Genomic DNA, 22,223 nt, shown 5'->3' with positions numbered 1-22,223 from the left:
AAATTTATCAGCACTTAAGCAAATGGAAGGATGTTTCACATCAGATTATAAAGTTTGAAAGTAGTTAAACTTGGTGTCCTTCTCAGGTGTTAAAATTTTTCCTCGTGGCAATGAAATGGGTAGCATATAGATGCACCACTGCCCTCTATTGGACAGAATAAGAATTGCTTCCATGTGTGTCAGAGGCCTGATCAGAGCTAATGAAGATTCTCCTTGAGCTCAAATGGTAGGGGCTGTGCTTTGGGAGCAGCAGAACCATAGTCTGACTGTTAATTTCTGATTTAAAGACGCTCCAGTGGGAAATTTTAAATTCCCAGAAGCACTAAAAATTGTAGCAATTTTTTTTTTACCAGCTGTTTGCGTAAATGGACCTTAGACAACTTTGAAAAGAGGAAATGCAGAGATATCGCTGTATTGAATTTGTTTCACACCATTCCAACAGGAAAGATGCTGAGACCCAAGAGAAGGGGCTACATTACATTTTCACAGTAGAAAAGACATGCAAACACTGCCTTTGAAATTGGAAATCAGTGGCCTATGCAAAATATTAGTGACTGTCAAATTATCTTACAACAACTCTTAAAAGGCTGAATCCACGTAGAAGTCTCTGTAATGTAACACACGGGAGATGAAAGCTGGCGTGTCAGGAAAAAAAGGTGGTAGGGTCTAACGACTTGGAGGAGGGGATATAGAAGATAACATGTACCTCAAGGGCTGAAGACAAAGTCTTTTGAACATCAAAAGTCAACTGAGATTGCGCAGTTACTCTGTAGTGCATTATTTCAATGCTAAAATGCCAAATGAATAACACTTACAAAAATTAAGAGGACATCTGAATTTACATAAATGTCTGGACTGACTTCAAGCAAGATGAGATGGTGGAGACAAGAATAAAACATTTTCATGTGTGCACCTTTAAAGCATTCTGTCTGCAAAAATAAATGGAGCTTAGCTGGGTTTTCTTTAAAAAGAAAAACCCCAAACACCCTCAACAACTAGGTACATAAACAGCAAGATACCCAAATCTTTGGCATACAGCCAGGCTCAACTCTGAACATTTTATGGAAGGTTAAAAGTGCACCAGATAAAGAACTAAGCATTTAGAGAGACAATATTCTTCATGATAGGCACTTTCACGATGACTGCAGAGCTTTAAAAACGAATCTCAAGTTTCATACAGCTGTATATTTTTATAAAGAGGTTTAGGACATTTTGCTACTTAAATGGCACTTTCAAAAGACAAGTTGCTCATTTTAGCTAGTATGTGAAGTTTCAAAAGCTAAAAGAACAATCTAAAAGTTATAGAAAACAGATTTCTGTAGCCGAAGTACACAGTGTGAAATGTACTAACTGTTCATGCAAGATTTCCAGAAGTGTGTGTTCTCCCCCTTGTAAATGAAGAAGCAGATGTAATTGTTTTGATTTAAGAGGAGGGGAAAAAACAACCCCGAACTTCAAAGTCACAATATGCTGCTACTAAAAGTTTACTCTTCAGTATCCCAACTGGTTTCATTTGCTTTCAAATCTTGAGATCTACAATGTACCTTCTCATATTTAATATCTGTTTTCCTGCTGCAAGCCAGTGTGCATTTATGTTTTTCATGTATTTAAGCAGAATTATCTTTTATCTTCAATCACACAAGCAGCCCATCTGTGTATTTGAGACCAAAAAGCATTTACAGAGAAAACACTATATTAAAATCCCTGGTTCTGGTTTCTTGTTCTAGGGTTGTGGGAGTGCCTCTGATTGCTCATTAGAGACCCCTCTACCAGGGAAATTCAAATTCAAATGTTATTCTGTATGTTCACAACTCTTAACAACTCCATGCTGTTAAACTTTGTTCTGCCACTTTGCTGGAAACAGAGCTCCACAGGTTGCCTGGGACTGCCCAAAAGTCCTGGAGGAAATATACAGGCTTACCCCTACTGCTTGAGGCCCAAAGCACGTCTATTCAGTATGATCCTGATCCTGAAAAGCGCAGGGCACCCTCAATTCCCACTAAAATCACAGGAGCTGAAAGCACTCAGCCCCTTGTGGGTCTGGGACCCTGTGTCCTCCACCAATACAACAGCACATCTTATTTTCATCTGATCACAGCAGCTCAAGACAATCAACGAGTGAGAAGATGAGCACTGCCTGCTTTTCCATCCCCAACTCAACAGTCCTAGGAAACAATCTGATCATGGAAAAGCTTCCTGAATGTCAACATAATAAATATGGTGATTACCTCACAGTCTGGGCATCATTTCGCTGATACGCTGAACGAGAGATTTCAGACATGCCTAAACCTCAAAACCATTGCAATTTCTTTCATGTCTAAAACTTGCTTCGCCCCCACCCCCCTCTGATTGGATCCCCTAACTATCCGAATTTAGAAAAAGAAGGTACTGTATAACTCAGGAAATGGACACATTTTGTGCTGTTACAGTTTTGTTTTCTGTGTGTGTGTGTGGGGGGGGGGGTATGTTAAAGTGTGTACCTCTGCCAAAAACAGTATTGTTGAGTCCCTCATTTCTGCACTTCATTTTGGAGTACTGCAGAACAAAATCATCCTGGTATAGATTCCAATAACAGAACACCTATGACATAGTGACCCTTCTGTAAGGAGAGCTACAGAAGGACTCTGTGCTCTTCTCCTGAGGGAGAAGGATGCCCCGATGGAGACAGCTCAAATGATTCAGAGTGTGGCTTTGGTTTGGAGAAGCAGACAAAAGTTTGGAGGCCAGATGACAATCTGGTGAAACTCAGACTAGTTCTTAAAGTCAGTGGAGTCACAATTCACACCAGCTGAGGATCTGGTCCCAGATGCTTATTTAAACTATCTGAGCTTCTTGAATCTAAAAAATTAAGATAGAAATCATGAGAGGAGGCTTTTTTTTTTAATTGTATGTCCACCATCCTAGTTCCAGTTCCACCCAGGAACTGGAGGTTCAGAAAACCCCAAATGTGTATCCAAATACTTCACGAACACCTCAAAAGGGACTCTGTTTGAGATTGGTTCTAAAGAGGGGCCCAGAGGAAGAGAGGGCTGGAAAGGTGGAGTGTAAGAACAAACTTTGTCCAAACAAGTTTCCCCATTGCTAGAAAGTGAAGATGAGTCATTGGCGTTGGAGGGGAGGGGGAAAGGAAATGGCAGAAGAGGGGTGAACACCTGGGCTGCCCGCTCCACCAGGATCTCAACATTTTTCAAATTAGTCAGTTTTTACAGATTAAAGTTGATGGCGTTGCTTTAAGCAGCTGAAATGACTTTTAATTTTTGCAGGCCCACAAATAATTGCACCCACAATAAACTATTTAATTAGTTTAACTGTTTGATTGTGCCTGCCAAAACAAACAAACACCCTGTGGACCCAGTTATTTTTAGGCACAAACTAAAAGATGGCTCAAGACTCTTAAAACCAAAACCAGGCCCTATCTTTTTATTATTGGTTGCAGAATGTCTTACCTATATAGTACCAAACTCTGACCTTGGAAATACATGTGCAAAGGAGCTCTGACGGAAGCTATATCTGAAGGCATAATTTGGCCCTCGGTTAACTTAGATGCATCTGGGCAGCATATTCGTATTTGTTCTCATGAAAGCAGAGAGCAGCTGTCAACTGCTTAAAATAAGGATCCATTTTAATTAGAAAAATCTTATTTTATAAATCATTAAAATATTGATTTTAACATTTTAGGCTTTTTTTAAAGTTCCACATTTTAAAACATTGCCAAATGGGTGAATGTACTGCAGACTGAACAAGCATGTAGCTGAGAATAACTCTTGGATGAAGTCTAGAAGAGTTCATGTAAGACCAGGGAATTTCTCCACGTGAACAGGGAACTCTCTGGGAAGATCTCCCGGACCAGACTAAAGCATGCACCAGGTGTTCTGGCAATGGAAAGAGGAAGCTGTGGGATGTGTTTTGTTGTCTGAATTGGGACAGCACTGGGGGAATAAGGAGCATTTCAGGGAGCGACTCTGGGGGATTTCCTATTCAGCACATGGGAGAAGGCCACATCTGGATTCTGAGGTAGGCATGAGGGCTCAGAGGCTTTGCATTATCTCAAGCTGGCTAGCAGGCTGCCATTATCTCTCTCTTGAAACAGTCACCCACATCTTAGTCTCCTCTGGACTAGAGTCCTGTAATGTACTCTGCTTTTATAGCTCCACTGAAGTTTTTTCACGCCCCCCCCCCCACATGCCACGCTGGAGCATGTGGGCCGAGCTGAGGGAGCACACATCCTTGCACTGGGTGGGAACAGTTGCTAATTCTGTGTCCTCTCCCTTAGTGACCCCTTGGGTGCATTCTTCCTGCCCAGAGTTTTCCCAGACATAACGCGCCGACAGGAACAGCTGTAGGTGCAGTGTCCCACCCCAGCGGCCCTTTAAAGACCACAGTATAGTCTTCAATACAACAGTCAAAGTTCAGCTGTTGGGCAGATCTTGAAAACGCTTATTGAACAATGGAAAGGCCACTAAGCCATTTACTATGGGAGTGCTCCTGGGAGAAGGGCTCACGTGCCTTTGGAGACAAAACAGTACAAACAACTTCCTTGGTGGAAAGAGACCTTTCTAACAAGCATGTGTTTCCAAATGCTGCCTGTGCCAATGGCATTAATGGAATTTCTGTAGATGTTCTAAAATAACCAGTCTTGCTAATTCTAGATGCTGTGTTAGATTCACATGGCTACTAAGTTTGCTGGAAATCATATGCCTTTGATTAAGAGGTTTTGGGAAATCCCACACACTGAACTATGAATGCACTTGCTGAGAGGGCCTTCTCTAAGGGTATGTCTACACTACGGGATTATTCCGATTTTACAGAAACCGTTTTTTAAAAACAGATTGTATAAAGTCAAGTGCACGCGGCCACACTAAGCACATTAATTCGGCAGTGTGCGTCCATGTACCGAGGCTAGCGTCGATTTCCGGAGCGTTGCACTGTGGGTAGCTATCCCATAGTCCCACAGTCTCCCCCGCTCAATGGAATTCTGGGTTGAGATCCCAATACATGATGGGGCAAAAACAGTGTCGCGGATGATTCTGGGTAAATGTCGTCACTCAATCCTTCCTCTGTGAAAGCAACGGCAGACAATCATTTCGCGCCGTTTTTCCCTGGATTGCCCTGGCAGACGCCATAGTATGGCAACCATGGAGCCTGTTTTGCCTTTTGTCACTGTCACCGTATGTGTACTGGATGCTGCTGACAGACACGGTACCGCAGTGCTACACAGCAGCATTCATTTGCCTTTGCAAGGTAGCAGAGACGGTTACCATCCCTATTGCACCATCTGCCATTGTACATTGGCGATGAGATGATGGTTATCAGTCATTTTGCACCGTTTGCAATTGGAAATTGGCGATGACGGTTATCAATCCTTTTGTATCGTCTGCTGCTGTCATGGGTGCTCCCGGCTGGCCTCGCTGAGGTCGGCCGGGGGTGCATGGACAAAAATGGGAATGACTCCCCAGGTCATTCCCTTCTTTATGTTTTGTCTAAAAATAGAGTCAGTCTTGCCTAGAATATGGGGCAAGTGTACTAGAGAACCGGAGAACACAGCTGCTCCGGGTCAGAGCCCCAGAGATCCCGCAGAAATGATGAGCTGCATGCCATTCTAGGGGGTGCCCTTGCAACAACCCCACCCGTTGCTTCACTCCTTGCCAACCCTCCTGGGCTACCGTGGCAGTGTCCCCCCATTTGTGTGATGAAGTAATAAAGAATGCAGGAATAAGAAACACTGAGTTTTTAGTGAGATAAAATGAGGGGGAGGCAGCCTCCAGCTGCTATGATAGTCCAGGCAGGACATTAAAGGGTGGGGGGGAGAGAAGCGCAGTCTCCCGCTGCTATGATAGTCCAGGGAGTATAGAATCTTCTTTAGACATGAAGGGGGGCGGGGCTGATGGAGCTCAGCCTCCAGCTGCTATGATGAGGACGGTTACCAAGCCTTTTGTACCGTCTGCCGGGAATGACTGGGAGTCATTCACATTTTTACCCAGGCGCCCCCGGCCGACCTCACCGAGGCCAGCCAGGAGCACTCACGGGCTGATGATGACGATGGATAGCAGTCATATTGCACCATCTGCCACCGGGAAGGGGATGCTGATGTTCAGCGCTGCAGAACCCCGTCTACCAGCAGCATGCAGTAGACATAGGGTGACACTGAAAAAAGGCGAGAAACGATTTTTTTCCCTTTTCTTTTGGGGGGGGGAGGAGGGTGTAAATTGACAACATATACCCTGAAACACCCGGGAAAATGTTTTTGACCCTTCAGGCACTGGGAGCTCAGCCAAGAATGCAAATGCTTTTCAGAGACTGCGGGGACTGTGGGATAGCTGGAGTCCTCAGTACCCCCTCCCTCCCTCCATGAGCGTCCATTTGATTCTTTGGCTTTCCGTTACGCTTGTCACACAGCACTGTGCTGTGGACTCTGTATCATAGCCTGGAGATTTTTTCAAATGCTTTGGCATTTTGTCTTCTGTAACGGAGCTCTGATAGAACAGATTTGTCTCCCCATACAGTGATCAGATCCAGTATCTCCCGTACGGTCCATGCTGGAGCTCTTTCTGGATTTGGGACTGCATCGCCACCCGTGCTGATCAAAGCTACACGCTGGGCAAACAGGAAATGAAATTCAAAAGTTCACGGGGCTTTTCCTGTCTACCTGGCCAGTGCATCCGAGTTCAGATTGCTTTACAGAGCGGTCACAATGGTGCACTGTGGGATAGCTCCCGGAGGCCAATACCGTCGATTTGCGACCACACTAACCCTAATCCGACATGGCAATACCGATTTCAGCGCTACTCCCCTCGTCGGGGAGGAGTACAGAAATTGGTTTAAAGATCCCTTTATATCGATACAAAGGGCTTCGTTGTGTGGACGGGTGCAGGGTTAATTCGGTTTAACGCTGCTAAATTCGGTTTAAACACGTAGTGTAGACCAGGCCTAAGTTTTCCAGAATTGAAACTGCTGTAGTATTACTCTCCTTGCTGGCCAGCCTATAAAGCAGCACTGACAAAAAGTCACCAATTAGGATTAATATTGGTAGAGAAGCATGGATACAAACCTAGGCCTCATACAAAGCCAACTGAAGTCAATGGGAATCTTTTCATTAAATTCAAAGGGTTCTGGATCAGGCCCATAGGATGAAATCTTGGCCCCACTGAGGTAAATGGCAAAACTCCCATTGACTTCAAAGCGGCATGATTTCACCCCTACTCTCATTATCTAACAGCTGTGAGTGATTGTTTTAAAATGTCCCTCCACTGTCCTACCTAGTTCTATCAGCAGGGGAAAACCAATTCCCTCTCTATTGGGGGATGCAATATGAAAATGACATGGTAAAGCGGAAGATTTTGCAATTTATGAGGAAAAAGTACCATTGGTAACTGAATGTTAATGAACCAAAATCCTGCTAATGTATGAGAACCATAAAGTGAAGCATTAAGAGTTGGCTCGCAACAAAAGAAAAACAGACCTGTCTATTTTCATTGTTTAAGATGAAGTGTAAAAAGGAAATAAAGAGCAGAAATGGGGGGAAGCTATTTAGATTTTAAATTTTGTTAAAGGTTTTAATCTCTCTCTAATCTATTCCTTGTATCATCATGGAATTTGGTGTAATTTAAGGAGGTGCTAGCAAAAAAGGCCAAGATTATTTTATAAAATAGATCTATTTTACCTAGTGCCTCTTTAACCCTGGACAAAAAAATTGAAGATCTCTCATCTAACCAATTTTTAAAAAGAGTATTTCTTTTGATGACTCCCTCTAAAGCACCTGTATGGAATTATGCTAGAGACCTAACCAAATTCCATTTTTGCTGAGTGTCACTTTGGCTTGGCAGATTTTTCCAGTTGCAAAGAACAGTGCCTGCAAAATTATATCTGCATTATTTTTGTCCAAGGATAGTAGCATAGAACATTTAGCAACTATAAACAGAGTAGGATGAAAAATGCTACAGCATGAGAAGAGAGCTCAGGATATAATCTCTTCTGACCGGATGCCTGCAATATGTCACTGAATTCTCTCTCTCTTGGTGCAACCCGTGTGGAGCCAATATGAACTCCCAGCAAAGTGCTTAAAACCCCATTATTTATAATAACTGTTAAATGATGAGACATTGTTTACCTAGATCGCAAGATAAATTCTCACTTACAGAATGCTCGCCTGAGTGTCCTGAAAGTCATCTGGTTTTTATTTAAATGCAAAATGTAATTAGACTCTCAATAACACAGCAGAAGAATTCAATAAGATATGGCTTTTCACTTACAGTTTAATATTAACATTTTCCCATAAATGTTAATGAATAAAAGTCTATTGTTTTATTTATTATACATGGCAGAGGGTAGGAATGGAGGGAAGGATAATATTTTCATACCATGACTGCAACACTCTTTGACTTCCAGGGGAGCTAAAGGTGCTTAGCATCTCCCAGGGTCTGACTTAGAGCCATCACCTCCTGCTGGTTACAGACAGAAGTGTTGCCTCTAGAAAAAGACCATTCCAAGCGTTAGGAAGTTGCTGAAGTGATAGGCAAGGGCTGAATCAGCTGATCTACAATAAGGCCTTCTGTTAAGATAAATCACTTTCTTCTTTCCTTCCCGTTGTCTCTATCCTCATTTGGTGGTTGATCCTTCCTTACTTCCCTTGCCGCTTCCCACTCTCCTCCTGATTAGTTCCCCTCTAAGCACTACAATGACAGTATCACTGCTAGCTATGCCTGCTGAGCCAGTGTGCCAGAGGAGGGGTGAAACCATCTGGGTCATCAGAGTGGGTCTGTGGGCCCAAGACAGTGTGGTTAAATGCCAAGCTTGGATAGCAAGTCCAGATTTCCAGAAAGTTCAGGTTATTATTTATCTGAGATCCTTTTCGAGAAACATATTAGGGAAATGACCAGTGTCCTAATTAAAAGTCAGGCAGCAAACTCTATGAAACCATAGTAGAAAAGGGTCTGTGCACCTATGAATGGAAAGTGGGGTCTTCTATGGAATGTCCTGCTATTTCTCACCACGCCACAGACGGATGCTGCCCTCCTTTGGTTTAGGAGGCTCAGATGGCACTTCAGAGCTGCCCATTAATGCTGTCCCTAAATGTGCAGTACTTCCGTTATCTCAGGAGCTGAGCTGTTTCCACAGCACTCCCAGTGGCTGCAGGTCTGCAAGAGACCGGACGCAGCCGCGGAATACGGGCCTCTGTGGCTGCGTGAAACAAAAGCCACAGGGCCAAGAGGTTGGCCCATACTGGTGCATTTTAACTGTTTTGGTCTTTGACCTTCCATTTATTGACAAGGATTTCACCGTGTTAATGTGTATTTTGTTGTCTAATGTGACTCATACTTTATTGTATCTTTCTAATAAGAAGTGTTCATTTAAAAGTTCTCCTGTTTAACAATTCATTGCTTAAATGGTTTCCATTCTATTTCCTTCTCTCCTGTTTCCCCTAATGAGCACAATGCATACTTTATGAGGGCTTTTCAATAACTTTGGGTCTTTTCCTTTTCATGATACAGAGAACAGTACATTAATGACCAGAGGCTGGCGGAGATGCAACACAGAGGCCAGAACGGGGATTTAGCTACTGCTAGCACATTGTTTCAAGTTAAGCAAAGGGACCGATTTTCTAAGCATGAATAAAATGTATGCTGGGAATCTACATTAATGGAAGGTGCTCAGATACTATGGTGATAGGCAACAGTATAAAACACTGAGATGATTAGACAGACAGATGATAGACAGATAGATAGATAGATAGAATCCTCTCCCCTCACCAACCTGGAATCTGGCCAGCCTCTCCCCTCCCCCCACATTCTACAACCACTACTTCAGCATCCATCCATCTATCTAAAATACTTATAGGCCCTTTCCCCCATTCATTTTTCACAATCTTTAACATATTTATCCCCATAACACCCTGTGAAGAAAAGCAGGGTTGTTATACCCAGTTTACAGATGGGGAGTTGAGGCACAGAGGGTATGTCTACACTGCAATTAAAAACTGCAGCTGGCCCATGTCAGTTGACTCAGGCTTGCGGGACTCAGGCTAAGGGGCTGTTTAACTGTGGTGTTGACTTTGGGGCTTGGGCTGGAGGTGGGCTCTGAGACCCCACGAGGGAGCAGGAGGGTTCCAGAGCTCGGGGTCCAGCAATTTAACGGCACCTCAGCCCGAGACCCGTGAGCTGGAGTCAGCTGACATGGGCCAGCCACAGGGGTTTAACTGCAAGGTAGACACACCTAGAAGGACTAAATGACTTGCCCAAGGTGGAGCAGGGAACTGAGGTGCAGGTACCACCCTTCCTCCCCTACCAGCCAGACTATAACAACAATGGTGGCCTGCTACACACTCACTACGCAAGGGCTTTGGCCAGGGGATCGGCGTGAGCTGGACTCACTTGCTAATATCACCCTTCCCTCAAGTCTGCAGCAGTGCTCTGCAGCGGGGGGTGTGTGTGTGTGTGTGTGTGTGTACAGTCTCCTGGTGTGGCCTCTTTGTGACCTGCCCCCTATGCAGCAGAACCACATTCAGTCCTGCTACTCTGGGGACTTCATGCATCTGTGTAGGGGATTTGCCCTTTAAGGCTAAATACCTTGAGCTGGTGTCTAAGGAGGTAGGTGAGAGGACTCTGGGATCCTGTTTACACTGTTCAAGCAAAAGGGCAGGATCCCTCCATAAAGCACAGGCCTGTGCTAAGATAGCACACTAGCCTGTGCTTTCCCAAGCTGGCTATTATTAATAGCAATGAATACTTTCAGCCTTATTCTTCACTGCTGGACTCCACTTTTATGCTGATGTAATGAGTTCTGTGTATTTACACTGGTGTAAAACTGGAGTGGTGAATCCGTCCTCTAGCACTTATGTGGCACATTTCATCCATTGGTCTCAAAGGACTTTACTAAGTGGGTATTATTATCCCCATTCTGCAGATGGCGACACTGAGGTACAGCTGTTTGCCCAAAGTCACAAAACAAGTCTGTAGCACAGCTGAAATTGGAACCCAGGTCTTCCGACACCCGGTGCACTGGGCCATGATGCTATCAGCAGCGAGCGCTAGCCAGCAGATGGTGGATGCACAGGGTGTTGAAACCCGCAAAGTACATATGTACCCATCTCATGGAATGCAGCCCTGGCTTGCCGGATCTGTGCACATGCCTTCATCCTCGCTCTGCTATACCACCAGTCAGAGCAGGATTTGGCTCGCAAAGCACCTATAAAACATCAATCTCTCTCAAATGCTGGATGGTGGGAGCCATTGATCCCTACCCAGAAATACTCAGACCCCAAGCTGCAGCCTACATGCAAATAGCTGCAAGCGCCACCAAAAAGAACCACAGAATTATAGGAGGTAGAGATGGGGGAGTCCTACTAGGCTACCCAGTCTTCTACCCCCCTGGCCAGTGCAGGATTGTTCCCTATAGTAGACTCTCTAGAGCTTTGTCTTTGTCTTTTAAAAGGAAGATTTAATAAAGGAATAAACATGTAAAAAAGCCAATTAGATGGTGCTCCAAATCACGCAATGCAATTAGAAAATGACTTTAGAAACTTGTTAAAATCAACAGATTTTGCGGGTACCAACATATATTTCATTAAGTAGCAAATGCCATCTTGAGGGATTGACACTGCAAGGTACTGAGCGCCCCCAAGCATAGAAGCCAAAAGGATGCTCAGCTCCTTGAAGGATCAGGCCCAAACAAATCCCTCCAATGGCCTGCTCCCATTCCCATTGAAATCAATGGCAAAAGCCCCAGTGATCCAAAAGGCTACTGCTTTAAATGGATAAGAGTGTATAGAACAGACAAACATGAACGAAGCCACACCAAAAAGAAGGGTTGTTCAGAATTTCCCCAATGTACTGCGGTAAGAGAATTAATCTACTTAATCATTTGAACAACAACGACAAATCTCTAAGGAGAAAGTCAATTGTTTTCCTGCTAACTGCTTTGAGACAAAGCAATGGAAGGAAAATGTCCAGTTCCAATAATGTCATAACTTGATTATAGTCTGCACAGAAGACCTAAAACACTTGGAGAACAATGAGTAAGAAATTAAGTTGCAAATTAAGTGCTGGCCCTACAGCATGCCACTTCTTCATATTATGACAGGAAGGATGCCGCTGGGCTCATATGCTAGCGGGTGATGCATGGACACGGTAATCATTTAATCACCGCCTACATTTTTTCCATTTCTTTCTCCAAGAGGAATGACAAATCTAGAAATGTGATTCCACTTTGTTTTATTATGATATTGATTTTCCTGCCTACAGAAGGTGCATTTGTCCTCTAAACCGGCACACGGGCAAGGAAGGGTTAACACAATGTTTATCACAAGGCTGGCTGCAGAGTTGAAAGTAATGTGATCAGTAATGAATTTTGTGTTACATTAGGTTGTATAAATGGACAGACAAGCGCAGACAACAAGTGGCCAGGAGTCGGGGCTAATCTAATGATGTAAAAATAGAGACAGCACCAATTATACTTGGGGCCAGCTCAGAGCTCCTGCAGGGACTGCAAATGAATAGGTACAAATCAAATTACTGACTAATAGACGCACTACAAGAGAGGGCAGTCAATGCTAAATGCATTAGGGCCTTGTGACCTCCCTGCTCTGAACAGCAGAATCCTAAATTTGACTTTAAAAAAAATCAAAGAAACTCTTGTTTGCTTAAGAAGAGAGATAAAACAATGTTGCTTGTTAAATGAATTAAAACATTTAAAATTTTTTTTTACCCTTTGTTACCATCTTATGTGAATACTGGACATTTCCAAAAACCTTTTCAAAGCTGACAGAGGTTTTGCTTTTAAAACAACAAGAAATAGTCTCTGTGCAAAAGTTAAGACCTGATAACAATGCAGTTATGTTACATACCAAAACATTTCAAAGCCATGTGCCTCTCTGTGGAGATGTTTTTTACTGCTACTTCAACGGCTGTGTCTGTATCAAAAATAAAATATGTCTTTAATTTTTTTAAATAATAATAAAAAATAAAAAGGATTTTCCCCAAACAACATTTGATTATAAATAAATGCAATTGACCAGCTTATCAAATGGTAGGAAGTCAGTTGTCTCTTCGTACGCACACCTCCTTTAGAAACATCACGAGACTTGCAGCTTCTTCTACAAATGGCAATGAACCTAAATTCACACTGAAAATATTTTTAGTATCAGCATCATTGTCTCCATTCAAAACGGCCCTAAATAACGTATGACCCAAAAGAAACTTCAGGGAAAGATACAGTCACTCCTTTTCAAGCTCAGTGCAGCTAACAGAAGCTTTAAAGGGGAAATGGCTGATTTGGCAGCATGTGGCTGGAGAACCTCGCTGTTCCCCCACAGTGCAGGTTTAAAAGTGGCTAATAGCCAACATTCCAAGGATTTGGTAATAGTTATTAAGTTAAAAACGCATTTGTCGGCCCTACTGCGTGTAAGAGTTGTCTGCTGATGGAAAGTTTATGGACAGTCACATAAAATGCACACTTGTGTGCAACTTGAAGTTGTCCAGGGATGAAGAGAATGGGAACCCAATTTTAGGGTATCTAATGTATTTAGCAGGATGTATATAATTTACCAGCTAAGATAGGCATACATCTGAGGCACATGAAGAGACAAAGCTCTTGAAAGCAGACACAGGGTGTGCTAGAATGGAGATAAGAATACACAGACACTACACAGAAGAAAACTACAGGGAGGGTAATGACTACAATTATACTGAAGAAATTTCAGAAAGTTAAATCGAACCCATTACAGGGTGGAATTTAAAAGCTATCAGATGACACTGAACACCACACGTCTGGATACATTTTCAGTGTAGCATGCAGGAAATGTGGCATGCAGTGCCAAATCTTCAGCCAGTGTAAATCAGCGCAGCTCCGTTGATTTGTGGGAAGATACACCAGTTCCTCAGCTGGTGAAAACTGGTGTGTGATGGCTGTCACGACTGATGGGAGATACACATTTATATCTCTGAACAGTGCTCATAATGTACCTGGAAGAACTTACACTGCCATACAGCGTGTGAGAGATAATTGAATGAGAATCTGTTAATGTAATAATGACGGTAAATGTGTGCTTCTCCTACGCTGTGCTTTGAAAAATACACCTCTGAAAGACTCCTATATATTGAAAAAATATTGAGACTTTATTCAGATGAATCTTGTGACGTAGAAATTGTTCGGAGCTCTTGGAGTTATCCAAGGGGAGAATTTGGTCTCAGAGCCTGGGATGAATGCCTCAAACATTCAAAGCCCCCTTTTAGTAGAAATGTCATTTTACGTGTCTGTGTGTTTGCTGCCCAAGCTGCCTTTGCATTGAATCTGTACAGATGTCTGATAGCCTAAAATGCCCTTCAGATGGCAAATCAATTATGTCAAATTTTTGTCCACCACCCAGTTCAAGTTTGGAACTGAGAAAAGATTGACAGAGAAGAGAAGGAACAAAATTCCCTTAGTTAAAATAAAGGAAGAAGGAAAGGAAAGAAGAGGAAGGAAGGGACGTTGTCTCTTTTAACTATTTACAATTCAGGCTCTGACAATCACTGTGTGTGGCTAACTCCATTCCTGGACTAAACATCCAAAGACAGGTGTCTACTCATCTTTGAGTCTCCACACACAGAGCTTGTGACCTTACTCATTTGTTCTACATAGAAGTTGTTCAGCATTGGCAGAATTCAACAATCAATGGGAATGAGATTCATTTGCTCCTCAATTTTAGGCAGATGAACATCTTTTTGAAGTCAATACATGTATGCATTGTGCCCTTTATTTATTTTCGTGAACTTCAGAGATAGGTGCAAACCACAACATTAATATAAGGTTTTCAACAACTTTCCCTCCCAAAGCTCGAAGGTGTTCAGGTCTGGGATTTTGGTTCAGCCCAGGGTAACAGTATGGTAACCAGATGCAACATTTGGTTCTAGATGTGAGTTCAGATTCTGCGCTTTCCTAAAGTTTTCTCATACAAATTCTGAAGTTCAGAAGAACTTTGCTCGATCTCACACTGAAAGGCCACCTTCAGTTCACTCAACTGCAAAACAGGCACCTGATCCATCCTGTTAAGGCAGCCAGAGGCGGGCTGATGTGATACTGGCCACATCATTCTCTTGTGTACCACTGGCTATGAAACTTCTCTCCCTCAACCACGTCAGCCTGCTGAGCCATTGGCTCAGAGGAACTTTGACTTTTTGACCTTTTCTGTTCCTAAACTTCCAGAGTTGCTAGTTAGCAGATTTTGCATTTTTGCAGAGGTCTCTAATAAAAACTTGACCTTGGTCTTTCATGGAAACTCAGCTGTAGTCATAGTAGAATTGGCTTAAAATATTTCCTTTTAAATTCTGTTCTTACTGCTCTATACAAATCTTGCTGGGTTTTTTTACCATGATAATGGCAATGATAAAAGTTTGCTGGGGACAAAATTCATAGCTAGAGTTGGGCCCAAATTGGGGATTTTTCTGCAGTGTCTGAATACATGATTTTAGCTTGAACCCCTCCCTGCTCCTGACACATGATCCAAATTAATTTAGAGAAACAGATTATTATTTTGCTGTATGATTTAGGATGCAAACTGAACTAATGCAAGGCTCTATATTTTATGATCAGTAAGAAGGCACACATCCTTACAAAGAAAAATCTTACAAATATATAGCAATGGAAGGATCCAAAGATTGCCAAATAATGTGTGTTTTGGTATTATTTGCAAAATAAGGTAGATATGAGGCTGAGACACAAACAGTAATGGGGAAGATTTATCAGAAGAGCACTCCAATATGAAGTTAGAATCATCTGAGGAGATGATTCTATGCTTGTGAAGTCCCATTGACTTCAGAGGCATTATGTTCATAGTACTGCATTTGATGGGGCACTGGTTGTGCCTGCATCAAGTCTATCAATGTAGAATCATAGAATATCAGGGCTGGAAGGGACCTCAGGAGACCAGCTAGTCCAACTGCCTGCTCAAAGCAGGACTAATCCTCAGATAGATTTTTTTTTACCCCAGTTCCCTAAAGGGCCCCCCTCAAGGATTGAACTCATAACCCTGGGTTTAGCCAATGCTCAAACCACTGAGCTATCCCTCCCCCCAGCAAACTGAAGCAGATTCCCTTACCCTATGTGAAGAAAATATCCCAAACAGCATAAAAAATGCTCATGGTTTTTTTTTGGTGGTGGTGGGGGGGGGTTACAGGTGATTGGTGACTTACTCTTTGCAGACAAGTTTCTCCCTTCTTGACTTCTTAATGAATTACATCTGATGAAAGTATCTATTGCTGCTTTATCTATGCAATTTATAGAAATAACAGTAAGCCTGCAAAATTGTTGAGAATTATTCTTATGCTGCAAAGGCATGCTGACGTCAATAGGGCAGAGACAACTCAGCCTATGGCTTAAACCTCTCCCCAAGCCCACCCAGGGGAGTGGAGGTGCAATTCCCCGCCTCCCCCTTTGCTGCAAAGCTGCAGCAGAGCCAACCATGGCCACTACTGCTGCCCTGAGATTGCAGCAGTTCCCATTGCTCCATGAGACTGAATGGCCAGTGGCATCGTGGCAGATCCACCGGCCTCACCATGCTCCTCACACCTCTTAACTCAGCTGCTCAGGGAAGTGGACGGAGCCCCTCTAGAGCTGGGTTCCACTGTATGCGTGGGGCACGTTTGTCATGTGGCGTCGCCCAGATCTTCCCCTCCACAGAATCAAACTGCCCTGGGTTCTTTGCTTCTGAGGCCCACTACAGTCACAGAGGAGGGGGGCTGAATTTGTCCCCTATGGTACTTAGCATCTTTACCTCTCACACCACACAGAAGTGTGATACTGCACAGCAGAAATACTCTTCCCTGGTTACACTTCAGAACACTGACTTTTAATCACACTGCAAGTCTCATCCCATATTGTGGACTAAATTCCTGTTTTAAGCCTAGAGATGATCAACAAGACCTGGAAGCTTAAGAAATGTACATTTGGGAAGCCTGCATCAATTAATGCACTTACTGATTCTAGTACATTTTTGGGGAGGGAGGGGAATTACCTAGGGTGGAATTTATGTGTCAGACTTGAGACAATAATACATTGCTACAGCAGCATTTCCAAGTAACGGAGCAGGTAAGAAACAAAAAATTAGTTAATATCTACTGCAAAAAACGGACCTTTGGATTATGAGCATGTGTTTCAAGTGTACTATTATAGGTATCAATCCTGCTTACTATACAAATCTACATGCCAACTATGTCCTAACTGTTAAGGCATTAAAAGAATCTATTTATCTCTTGCCATTAAGAGCATGTCAGAGCCAATTGAGCACTTGATAATGTCTCCCTGTCCATTCCAGTGTCCATTTATTCGTCTGTCCATCCAGACACTGAGAACTAAGCACAGAGCATATGTTTCAATTCAGTGCTAGTAGTTTTTATTCTCTTATGCCACAGTTCACATACAATTTTGCGGTTTAGTAGATGTCTTTAAAATGTTTTTAAACACTGTGTCTGCAAAGTATTCAAGAAGCATAAACAAGGATTAAAGCCAGCCATCACGTTAAGTCAAAATAAGTCACTTTTAGGATAATTAGAGATGGGGATTATAAATTATATAATTTTGGGTCCAACACAGCACTATAAATATTGTATTTGGAGTCAGTAGCAATACAGAAACTAATGGGAGGGGCGAAGCAAATTTATGGTGTTCCTCAGCGCAGATGTCTTTGCTATCATTTCATCCGACTGACAGGGCCGACAGGAATTCTAGGAAGCACGGGCCATGCTAAAAGTTTGTGTGTTTTTATAAAAGAGACAAATGGCTAATTCAGCCAAAGACTGTCAAGATGTGGCTAGCTTTTTGGGGGGGTTAAAATAACCCTACTTCCTAGGAGCCAACAAGGACACTTCTCTGTTTGATCTGGGGTGATATATCATCAGTTTATCTTTTTCTATTTCCTAACCAGTATATAGCTGCTAGCACTTTAACGTGATACGCAGCTGTTTGGCAAATGGCTGGTTGCCAGTCTGTCTGAGAAAAGCTACCCCATGTTACTGCTGTGGGTTGATTCCCCGGGCAAGAGGCTCTTCCACATCTCAACACAGTAGGGCAGCACACTTTACAAGGCCATCCGATAATGTGGATCTTATGAGAGGGGAAAGCTGAGTTCAAGAGCTGATATGGGGTGGGAATGTGGGGGTGAGGTGCACATAGGAGTTCAGAGCCTAAGGAATCAGTTTTATCTCCTGTATGAAACCAACATTTGCCAGGATTTGAGCCTCGAATCCCAGTTCCTGAGAAGAAAACGTGGTACTGACTAGACAGAGCCTAACATAACAACAAACAACAACATGGTTGAGGGCTAATATGCATGTAACTCCCAGGTGAGTTGAGGTAATTCCAGTGTTACCTGCTACTACACTAGGATACCTACAGTCCATGCTTTTGCATGGTACATATCTTACACTCTCCAAAGATTATCCAAAGGAAAGATGTATATGCATGGGGGGAAAGAGGAGAACAGTCTTTTTGGAAGACTTTTAATGTAATGGCTTCCCTCTGAAAATTGTTCACCTTTGTTTTCACCTTTATAAACCTCCTATATGCTAAATATTGTGGCTTAAATTTCATCTTTGTTATGTCAGTTTAACCCCCAATGAAACTGATGCCCATTGTAATTACTGGGGTTGCACTTGTGAAACTGAAAGGAAAATATAGCACTAGGTTTCGTTCTTATTTTTTGCTTTATAATCTGCAGCCACCAGAGTCTCTGGGGTGCACTTACAAATATTTGAAGAACGGACATCAGCTTCTGAAGGGGAAATTCCAACTTCTTTGGGGGAACTACCCCTAACAACGCAATCCTCTTTCTAGACTGGAAGTTGCCTAATATTAGAAGACTTTTTTTTTTTTTTTTAACTCTTTCCAGGTACTGGATCCAGGGCTCTTGCAGCTCCTGCTAAAGCTAATAGGCCAGGTCCTGTCATGTGACTGAGCTGGAAAGTGTGCATGACAAGGAGGTGTGTGCAAAAGAGGCTTGAAGCTCACCTCTTGACTTCCTTGGTCTGGCTGCAGCTTGAGGAATATTCTAAATGTTACTAGGCTGTGGCAGCCACAGGGCAGTGAAAACACAGGTGGGGATTAGTACAGTGCCAGGGTGCCCCATTTTCTCTGGCCATTCCTCCTTTTCCCTGCTCTGCTGGCAGCAGGAAGCTGGAGTGGGGTAAGAGTCCCTATGTTAGCTGAACATCACTAGAGGCTCCTTCTTAAACAGTGATGGATCTTCCTTGGGCTACTTAAAGCAACTTAAGGGCCACATGACACTAGTGGTGTGGTGCAAAGCAGCCAGGCCCAAGCATCTGGCCCAATATTTGTAAGGGTATTTAAGGCCGGTGTAAGGTCTAGCTGAAGGATAAGAGCCAGCTCCCACGAACTGCAGTGTCACTAGTCACCTTAACCCAGCATCTCCAGATTGCTTTAGCTGTCCCAGCAAGTATCATCCTACAACATCCACTCCCCTTTGAGAAGGCTGTAAAATGCACAGGCTGGGGGTGTAGATGGCCCGTCGCTTTATATGGACCACGCCCCTCCAAAGTGCATTGTAGCTGGTATCAGTATGTACCAAAATAAATAAAGCACTTGGAGAGCGTTTTCCATTTTTGCGGCACTTTGAAAATGTTAGAGGATTAAGCTCCACAGCAATCCTGTGAGGTATCATTATCCTTGTCTTACAGAGGAGGGAATTGAGCCAAAGGGACATTATGTAACTTGCCCAAGGCAGCAACAGGAATAAGTACAAGAGCTAGAACTGGAACCCAGATCAGGTGCTTAGATGACCACTTTCTGTCAACTGCCAATCTTAAACCATCACTTAATTCCATCTTCATCCAGCAACGATGGATAAAGTCCGAGAGGTTCCAAACAGGTCAGAGATTACCAGTGAGGGATGTAAAGGTTGCTCCTGGACCAAGAAGGCCAAGTTATATTTATTTGATGTGACATGTGCAAGCCCCGGGTTTTCCATTTCCAGACTCTTCTTCCTTGAGACAGCAGGGACTGGCAGCCCTATGACAAAGGTGGAGTATCTTGTGTTGCTCAACAGTGACTCCACTGTAAATTAAGGGCCAGCACCGATGGGAGTCTTATTCAGTCCTCTACAGCTGGATCAATTACAACAGGGGACTAATGGGAGGTTAGTGGAATGGGGAACCCTCAGGAATACCTGGGGGACACAGTAGAAAGAGAAAAGACAGTCTCTAATCTACAAGACCTTACATAATGCCAATATGTTGGCATGTTCAGATGTTGCTGTTATAGCTCGTTCTTTTTTTCTTCCCAGGCATCTCGCCAAAATGAGGACATGGTGACAAATGAGTGGGCATCTGATATTAGAAGCTACCACTGATATTAGCTGCTGGTCACAACACGAATAGTGCACAGATCATAGACCGATATGTCCTTTTACTAGAGGGTATTTTAAAAACAATTCAGAATTAACAAGAGAAGTAAAACCCACAATTGCTCTGAGCGCCAGCATTTCTGAGCGATTCCTGTCTCCAGGGCCGCTGTGAGCAGTGTAATCTCTGAAGTGCCATTCCATTTATGTAAATACACTGTATAATTTATCAATATAATGGACAGTGATGAAGATGGATTAATTTGGATTACAGAACCAGCACTATGTAGTGGCTTTAAAGAGAACAGATAATTACACTGACAGAATCTAATTTGAATGTTGTTTTGATCATTGTCTGCATGAGCAGCAGTCTGCAGAAAGCATCTGATGCTAGGGGGGCTCAACTCTTTGGGCCCACATCACCAGAGCAATACAGAAAAAAAAAGCCTAAAATGTAAACATTTGTCTTAAAGTCATTCTGAGGATTGCAAGATTCTGTACTTATGTGATCTGCCAATATTTTCTTCCTATTGAAAACTGCTCCCATGGTTGGGGAAGACTCTCGCAAAAGCCATGTAATCTCAGAGGTGTTATGTGGGTGGTTTGCTGAGAAAAAGGGAAGCAAAATTTTAACGAGTTAAAAAAAAATCACCATTGGGTGAGATGTATGTGATCTCTGATCACACTTCTTCTTTGTACCTGTTCCTGATCCCACTATGTCCCTGCTGGGTGACTCAGACATTGCATCAGCCAGCCGCTCCCGAAGGCCCTCTTCAGTGTGCTCAATGGAAGACATGTGACGGAGACCAAAGCTCTCAGGCCAACTTCCACAGACTTCCAGCAGGGTCACGCTCCGATCAAAGGCACCTTTAAACAAACAAATGGGAAATGCTTGTTGACTAGTGTAGACACCACAACTAATCTACGTCCATACCCATAATATGTTAACACTGCAATAATTCACAGAAAAGGAAGAACTGTTTGGAATCTGAGTTCACAATGTATCTGAAAGACAGATGTTGGCACATTAATTAAAATAGTGACGTTAAACTACACGATGCGTAGCAGAAACGGGTAGCTACAGCCTAAACTAGTAGCCTTTTTTGATCATTTGAAAGCAAAACTGTCAGGGTAAAAATCATGGGCCTGATTCTGTCCTCACACTAGTGTAACACAGGAGTAACTCCAATGAAGTTAATGTAATTACACGGGTGTGAAGCCAGTATAAGTGAGAGTATTTATTTTTTAAAAGATCAGTGTCTATGTCACCAATAACACTTAGACAATTAAAAATGAATTTTTTTTTTAAATCTGATTTGTCTTTTACTAGGTATTTGTTGAACTTTTTGCATGACTCTTACCTTGGACAATGAAAATGAACTAGTTGTTTCCTTTTTGCTAACAGTCAAAATTTCTAGCCAATTTCATTTTCATGTTCTCATGCACCAGCACAATATTGTGCTGTCTGGGCTTTGAACACTGTTTGGAGGGTTGAGTGTAATGTTAATTCTATTTTTAAGAAATGGTTCCAGCGGAACAAAAAAGGCCCTTCTATTGATCTAAGTTTCTGTGCGAGCGCGTTTCTACAAAAATGACACTTTAGGCCAAATAGACCTAAACAGCGCCCCTTTCACCAGTGACGCAATAGCGGAGATGCTGGCTGTTGTGACAGAGTGCAAGGATACAGTCTCCAGAAAAGATACTTAAACTAATTCCTTAACTTGCAGTTGTTTCCTAATTCAAAATAGTACATGATGTTCTGCTGAATGCAAAGATTAGATTCTGAATCCAAGATCACTTCAAAGTACAAATTAAAATGATTCTACTTTATTATACAGCAAGTCTTCTGTGAAGGCTTACTTTAAATCATTCCCACTTGGAACAAGATTACAGTTATGCT

The 22,223-nt window shown here is 42.8% G+C and overlaps 1 protein-coding gene across 9 annotated transcripts in view; it reads right to left on the bottom strand.

The window, feature by feature from the left end:
* The window catches only part of BCAS3 (BCAS3 microtubule associated cell migration factor), a 486,041-nt gene that overhangs the window by 11,850 nt on the left and 451,968 nt on the right, over positions 1-22,223 (bottom strand). For 6 of the 9 annotated variants that reach the window (XM_039507722.1, XM_039507724.1, XM_039507723.1 and 3 more), the window contains 2 exons: positions 21,023-21,190; positions 12,839-12,904 (listed from right to left, as the gene is read on the bottom strand). In XM_039507722.1, the coding sequence (XP_039363656.1) occupies positions 12,839-12,904; positions 21,023-21,190 (234 nt within the window). Of the gene's footprint in view, positions 1-12,838; positions 12,905-20,975; positions 21,191-22,223 lie in introns of all 9 variants that reach the window. The other 3 variants (XM_039507726.1, XM_039507725.1, XM_039507721.1) reach the window with 3 other exon arrangements.

Source organism: Mauremys reevesii, linkage group 20 (assembly GCF_016161935.1).
Source record: "Mauremys reevesii isolate NIE-2019 linkage group 20, ASM1616193v1, whole genome shotgun sequence".
In the NCBI taxonomy this organism is placed as follows: domain Eukaryota; kingdom Metazoa; phylum Chordata; order Testudines; family Geoemydidae; genus Mauremys; species Mauremys reevesii.
Note: the sequence above shows the minus strand (reverse complement) of the source record. Positions and strands in the feature narration are given on the sequence as shown.